The 7,500-nt window shown below is 38.0% G+C and overlaps 1 protein-coding gene across 1 annotated transcript in view; it reads left to right on the forward strand.

Moving 5' to 3' along the window:
* LOC138003979 (general vesicular transport factor p115-like) overlaps window positions 1-7,500 on the forward strand; it is a 48,240-nt gene that overhangs the window by 1,885 nt on the left and 38,855 nt on the right. The window contains exons 3-7 of the mRNA XM_068850327.1: window positions 592-656; window positions 1,259-1,326; window positions 2,271-2,386; window positions 6,038-6,102; window positions 6,930-6,967. Coding sequence (XP_068706428.1) covers window positions 592-656; window positions 1,259-1,326; window positions 2,271-2,386; window positions 6,038-6,102; window positions 6,930-6,967 — 352 coding nt within the window. The remainder of the gene's footprint in view (window positions 1-591; window positions 657-1,258; window positions 1,327-2,270; window positions 2,387-6,037; window positions 6,103-6,929; window positions 6,968-7,500) is intronic.

Genomic DNA, 7,500 nt, shown 5'->3' on the forward strand with positions numbered 1-7,500 from the left:
GTGTGTACATGTGTGTAATATTGTAATTAAAATCAGTCAGTTAGCATTGTGCAATCAATAATAGACCAAAAATTCAGTCCTTAACAAAAGGCATCATCTTGATTGAGGCTCTTGGCCCATTTGCTCAAAAGCCGATTATCTTAACCCAGGATTACCACAAACTTTTTTTTCATGTTTTCAAAGTTCTTTTTGGTGAGAGTTTCTTTTGCTTACATGTATTTTTCTTTTTCAAGATTGACTTCTTCTAATGTAAAGTTTTGCCAGATATCAGCATTGAAAAGCATTTGGGAGTAGAGAAATGAACTCCTTGGTTAATATTTAATCTGGGATTGGCATTAATCAGCTTTTGAACAACCGGTACCTGGGGAATAAACTCATACAAATCCTTTTATTTATTCCCCAGAGCCAAGAGATGATGCCTTTTGTTTTGGACTGAGTTTTAATGCAGCTGTATATCAAAATTGGTCTATTCCATGTGAACATTAATGTTTAAATTATTTTATGAAATTCTATTTCACTTTGTTATCTTCAAATTCATACTTTCACATCATCATCTTATTATTAAAAAAACAACATAATTTTTTTCTTCAGAAATTTCGTCTTGAAGTTGGAACACAAGGAATGGATTTACTTATAAATGTGTTGCAGACCGACAGGTAGATCATTAACAACTTACGCACAAGTACAGCTGTACTGTATATACATCGTATATTTCAATAAACTCATTGTTGCCAGAAATACCACAAATTATGTGTATGATCATACTGTATCTCAGATAAGTGTTTGTCTGGAGATAAATGTAGTATAATAGGTATTTTCATGGGTTAAGAATGGTCAAATTGAAATTATAACTTTATTCAAGACACACATGTACATTGTCAGTTTTCACCTTTTGAGGTCATGTTGTACCACAAACCCATAAGGGTTGAAACGTGTAACGGCCCCTTGTGTGCTGGGAAACAAGCTTCTGAATATTCAGTTTGCTAAGTACCATATTTGGAACAACAAGAGCAAGGGGTTTCCAAATATGGTACTTAGCACTGAAACATTCAACCAATCAGTTCGCACTGAATATTGGGAAACTGTGAACACGCGTTACACGTTTCAACACTTATGGGTTTCTGGTTGTACTGAATGAAAAGGTTTTCGGCAAAAAGAAATCTACATACCGTACCTATACTCTTGGTTTTAAGTGCATTCCAGTCCTGCACTGATCAAACACTTTAGTACAACACTTTTAATGCTGTTTTTCTTGCAGAAATGATTCAGAGATAACTGGTTTGGCATTGCAAACACTGTGTAATCTTCTTTCATCTGACCCACAGGGTAAGATAATAATATCAAATCTGAATGATGGTGCTGAGTTGACCATAAAATATATATGTTTAATTCATTATTGTTATTATTGGGGGTGCAGGGATGGCGCAGTGATGAGAGCACTTATGCATCCCACCAATGTGGTCCAAGTTCGATTCCCAGACTCGGTGTCATATGAGGGTTGAGCTTGTTAGTTCTCTATTCTGCACTGAGAGGTTTTTCTCCGGGTACTCCTGACCAGTTTTCCTCTCTTCTGAAAAACCCAAATTTGATTAATTTCAATTTACAGAGTCCCTGATCAGTGCTCCAGTGCTAGAAGATTAGACGCTTAAATAAAGTTCCTTTCCTTTCCTTTCCTTTGAACAGTACTATTGACCCTTCATTTGTTAATGGCAATTGTACATTGAACAAACTTCAAATGTACCCCTTAACCCATTGGCCCTTGGGAGTGAGACTCAGTCTAACACCAGACGATTTTACTCATCAACTGGGGGTCCTAGGGTGCCTGAAGAGTGAAAGGGTTAACCAGTGTAAAAATTCCATGTACGTCCCCTCCCTAAACCCATTTACCCCTGGCAGTGAGACTAATCGCTCCAAAGACCAATCAACATGTAGAAGACTCTCTGGTGGTCAGATCCCTGGAAAAACATTTCCAGATTTTTTTCTGTCTAATGCTATGTATGTTCCCCCCCCTCCCCCCCTCCATTAACTCATTCACCCCTAGGAATGTAATTTTGGGGAGAAAACTTTTTCTGAGTACCTTGGGGAAAAATTAACGTCTCTGGGTACTGTAACAGTAGAGATTGAGAACCAACAAGCTCATCCCAAATGGCATCAAATCAGGGATTCAATCAAACCAGACTTGTTCGTGAAAGGTGAGCGACCTCACCTCTGAACCAAGTGTGCTCGTTAATTAGAACTAGCTTAATAAATATATTTTTATATTTTTTCAGATGAAAGTGGTAAAGATCCTGGTCAAACTGCCTCAGACGCAGAACTGGGTGTTCAGTTTACAGAGATTTTCATTAAGAAAACTGATAATGTGACCTTGTTACTTGGACTTCTAGAGGTTATTCAAAGTGATTTGTTTATTACTTGTTGGTGGATTTTTGTTTTCTAACTTTTAAAAGCTTGTTTGAAGTGTATACTGTATGTACACGCAATTTATTCTTTTGTTCCATAAACAATGCTGGAAAAGCAAAATTATGGTTATGACTAACAAAGGCTCAAACGCGTACATTGTATACGATACGCAATTTTAGACGCGTCAAAAATAACGCGTACAGTACCGCTCAAAAGTAAGTTACCAGTCTCGTCTCGTTTCTCGCAAGATGAGTGTCTCGTCTCTAGAGACGAGACTCTCGTCTCGCGAGAATCACTGAAGCGGCACAAGATTGGCATAAATTTTTATAGAAGTCCGATGGTTACATGAACATTTGCGAATTCAAACGACGCTCATGGCGAGCGTGAAACTTAACATGAATCAAAATTACAATAATGTTATAACCGAGAATGCCAATTGGCAACATTTCAGTGCGGTGGCATTGTAAACAGATCTCTGTGAAATTCTCGAGGAACTTTGCTTTCCGAAACACCGTATGAAATTGAATGAATTCAGATGGTTTGTGCCGAATTACAGCTGTTTTGCCCGCAGTTCGTTACTCCCACATTTAAGTCGATCCGCCGACACGTTTTAATGTAAATAACTGCAAGCAAGTAGAAAGTACATATACAATAAGACTTAGCTGCTACGGTAAATGAAGACAAACTCGAGTTTTATGACTTCACTTTTGAGGATGTCATCCACAAAACTTAATTCATTCAACAGTGAGATTATTTTCACTGTCACGCAACAACAACAACAAAAAAAAGAAAAATTCGAAACCGTTCACTGAGAAAGGCGAAGAACTTGAACTGTTGTATGAAACAAATTTATTTTCCATTTCCACCTCTCCAATTCTCAGGTCTGTGCGGTACATCTTATCTAAGTTATTTGTCGAAGCTTTTCACGCAACTTTAAAGTAATACAGTTTTGTGAAGATACACCGCGGTCGACGAACATTTGTCATGAAAGCGCTTATTTTTCGTTCATGAATTAAACGATGTGTATGAACAAATCTCCTAAAGTCGCGGCTACACAAGCGATTTTTTGCTTGCGCCGGTGATGCGATTTTTTACAATTTTGTTGCGTCGCCAGCGAGCGATGAAAGTCTGAACAGGCGACGCGAAAGCAGAAAAAAAAGGGTTTCGACAAAACACTGACCCCCTTACTGACCCCCTATAAAATCAATGGGAAAATGAATACTGCTTACTTAAGCCTCAAGAACCCTTTTTAAACAGCATTGTTCAACAGTATTTCAGTCTAAGCACCCATTTTAAAAAGGTTAGCTTACATGAAGTAATCGGCCATCACAACGAGGCTTAAGTAAGCAGTATTCATTTTCACATTGATTTTATAGTGGGTCAGTAGGGGGGTCAGTAAGGGGGTCAGTTGACCGGGGGTCAGTGTTTTGTCGAAACCCGAAAAAAAAAACACTCGTCAAAAGAAAAAGATAACGGCTCTTTTAGGAGCCACCAAATGTAATAAAAGTCATGACCAATAGTAATAAAAGTTTTTTTTCATTAACCGCACTGATGCGATCATGATGAGCAATAACAACCCACAACCGCGTTCTCTTCGCCTGATAAACTCGCTTGAATTTGAAAGACAAATTTTTATGGCAGTTCGATGGATTTAAGCTTTAAGTACTGCTGCAGGAAATTGATCAATCGATTAACAGTGTTTACATGTGGTCGTGCAAGTTCATCGAAACATTTCTTCTCGAAATCAACTTCGTACAGTGTATGTAGATTTCTAAATGTCGACTCGCAAAGGCAATAATACATCACCGCCAACCACATGCTGCCGCGCAAGTTTATGGCAACATTTTTCCTAGAAATCATCTCCAAATGAAAGTACAGTAAATGTAGATTTCACGGGCCGATTCAAGGGTTAAAAATGTGCACACGCAAAGACGATAACAAACCACCGCCAACCGCATCTGGACCTAAAACTTTACTGTCAAGTGTTACTACGTTTGGAGCGCGAGTGTCTTCGTAAACAGGTTAATCTTCGGAAAGTTTTCGTTTATGCAGACACTTACAGTTTTTTGAACCGTCTCGCGAGACGAACGTCTCGTCTCTAGAGACGAGACTCTCGTCTCGAGAGACGAGACACTCGTCTCGCGAGACGAGACACTCGTCTCTAGAGACGAGACTCTCGTCTCGCGAGAGGGTGGTAACTTACTTTTGAGCGTTACTGTATACGCATATTGCGTGCGTTCATTTTGCGTCTGCGTTGTTCACTTACCTCCGAGCGGCACTGTACATAATTACATGTACATGTATATACAGATGTAGGTTAACAACAAGAGGAATGTGCATGTCTTGGCATGTTCTTGCATAAGCAACAATCTTTAATACAATGTAAATTTGTTTAGATATACCGGTACATGTACATACAGTGTTTCTTCTTACTTAACAAGTTTTTAGCACTTTGGCTTCACTCTCAATTATTTTGTGCCAATATGGCCAATTCCATAACATTTCAGTTGCTTGAAACTGTGTGGAGAATTTTGGCCTTTGGTCATTTTGAACCCAGTAGTCACTTAAATTATTACATTGTACCTCAGGCCAATACTCCACAACACTGACCTTGCACTTAGTTAGTACAAAGTTGTTTTTCTTTACATGTATTATAGCATGACATTGTGTGGTACCTGAAGGATGTAAACATTTTTGTATCATACATTTGAAATGATTGCAAGAGTCAGTATCATGGTACATTGTAACCAGGGGTCAATTCAGTAAAAAAAGTACTCATGTACGTGTAGTTTTTACTTATGTAAATTACGTGTAACGTGAATACGCTTGTAGACTACATGTGTAAGTTACAATTGCATGAGGTTTATTTGTTCTGAACCTGTTGACCCACTGCTGCACGTAAAATAAATTCTTCGACAAATTCACGTGAATTTTCAATTTCAAACAAACGCCATTCCTCAAAATTTCTAGACTGCCGAATAACTCTGTGTCTGAATGGTTATCAAAATTTTGAAGTATGTTTCCTGCAAATGGTACGTAAAGCTTACAAAAAAACTCATGACTTTTAGTTTTCACTTGTAATAGTCCTATGAGGATTTTGCAGTTGTGTGCATAGTTGCCTGGCCTATGAATGAAAGTGAGGCTGAAGTTGACCTTGTTTTGATAGAAACCTCACTGCTTTTCCTGTGTAAATTTTTCTTACTACAGTAATTAGCACAACATCACCATCATTAACATAAGAAAAAGACGGAGGTCTGTATTATGACAAGATCTACACCAGCCTCACGTTCATTTAAAGGCCAGGTAACTAAGCACACAACTGTAAAGAGGTTTGTTAACAAGATGGAAAGTAAAATTTTATTAAGATACAAGGCGGGTTCCAGTAAAACGTTTATTGAATTGTACACGTACCAAATTCTACAGGTGTAGCACTACACCTGTAATTATAAGTCAGAGTCTTGTACCAACTACTTGTATCAATGTTTATTGAACTCATTTTCGCATGCACATGTAAAAACAAGGGTTCAACTTGTACACTACAAGTGTAACTTTTTTATTGAATTGACCCCTGGTCATACATGTATACCAGAATTGTGGGGCAACTTTTTGACACCAAAAACTCAATGCTTACTTTCAGGAATATGAATTTCATGTTAGATGGCCAACTGTTAAACTCCTGACAGTTTTACTGACTAACAAAAGGTAAACATTGTAAGTAAAAAATTTTACATGCATCAAGTATGGTGATTACATGAACACCGTCAGTTGTCAGTTGGTAAAAAAGCAATAGCCATAAATAATAATCATAATCATAATAATAATAACAGTAGACCACTTTCATAAATGGCGACCAACTTCACATTCTTTTGTATTTATGTTAATTAGACCTACTGCCCTCATTTTGAAACAAATATTCTTTTGAAATTTGCTCGTCGTAGCGAGGTTAGTAGGGCTTATTAGCATTAAAACAAAAGAATATTTTATTTGGCCGCCATTATGAAAGAGGTCTATAGGCACTCTGGGAACTAGACATCAAGATCTCTGCAGAAATCCTTGGTGCAAAAGGTTGCACTGCTTGGAACAACAAAAATTTTAAGGAAAGTACTGGAAGCTGACTCATCATACGTGTAGACTTAGCCTATTCCAGGCTGCCAGATAGTCAGGAAAACGAAAAGAACTGAGTGTGAAAAGCGAGAGGAGGCTTACACGCAGTTCTTTTCGTTTTCCCGACTATCTGGGAGACTGGAACAGGCTAATGTAGACTATGGGAACTAGCCCAAGCTCAAACACCATAAGAAGACCTGTCCAGTAATTGTCATGAATTGAAACTGTTCAATAACAATAGTAATAATAATAATAATAATAATAATAATAATAATAATAATAATAATAATAATAATAATAACAATAAAATTAAAGTTGTATTTACTCCCCTTCACATTGTTATAAATTATACATGTACAGTGTACTGTGTAGATAAAAATATTACAACAAAGGGTTTTCATGTACATGTAATATTTTTTTTTCAGTTACCAACTTCAACAATGTATTTTAGTGAGTCCCATGGGTAAGTACGTACTGTAATTTGTAAATACAGAGATCAGGATGTTGAAAATTTTTTTGTGACAGAATACATTTACTTGTTAGCATTCTCTTTCATTTTCATGTAGACCCTCCCTTGAACACAAAAGTAAGCAAAATTAAGTACCTTCTCTGTTACGAGCCTAGAAAGGCCCATCAGGCCGGCGCTTATCTCCAGTTTCTGTAGCATAAAGCAACTACATGTAGGAGTATTTCTAATCCCCCCTGGATGGGGTGCTAGTCCATCGCAGGGCTACCCCCAGCATTTTCGCCAGTACCCATTTACACACGTGGGTGGACAGAGGCACCGTGAGAGTTAAGTGTCTTGCCCAAGAACACAACCCAATGTCCCCCGGCCAGGACCCGAACCCAGACCACTCGATCCAGGGTCGAGCACTCTAACCATGAGGCCACTGCGCCTCCCCTGTTGAAACAGTAAGAATTTATCAGTGTCAGTGTGGATACTGTACTACCGGGTATATACGTTTTGTCATTCAAACCATCTGACAGGTGGTCATT

The sequence above is a fragment of the Montipora foliosa genome, chromosome 5, assembly GCF_036669935.1.
Source record: "Montipora foliosa isolate CH-2021 chromosome 5, ASM3666993v2, whole genome shotgun sequence".
Classification (NCBI taxonomy): domain Eukaryota; kingdom Metazoa; phylum Cnidaria; class Anthozoa; order Scleractinia; family Acroporidae; genus Montipora; species Montipora foliosa.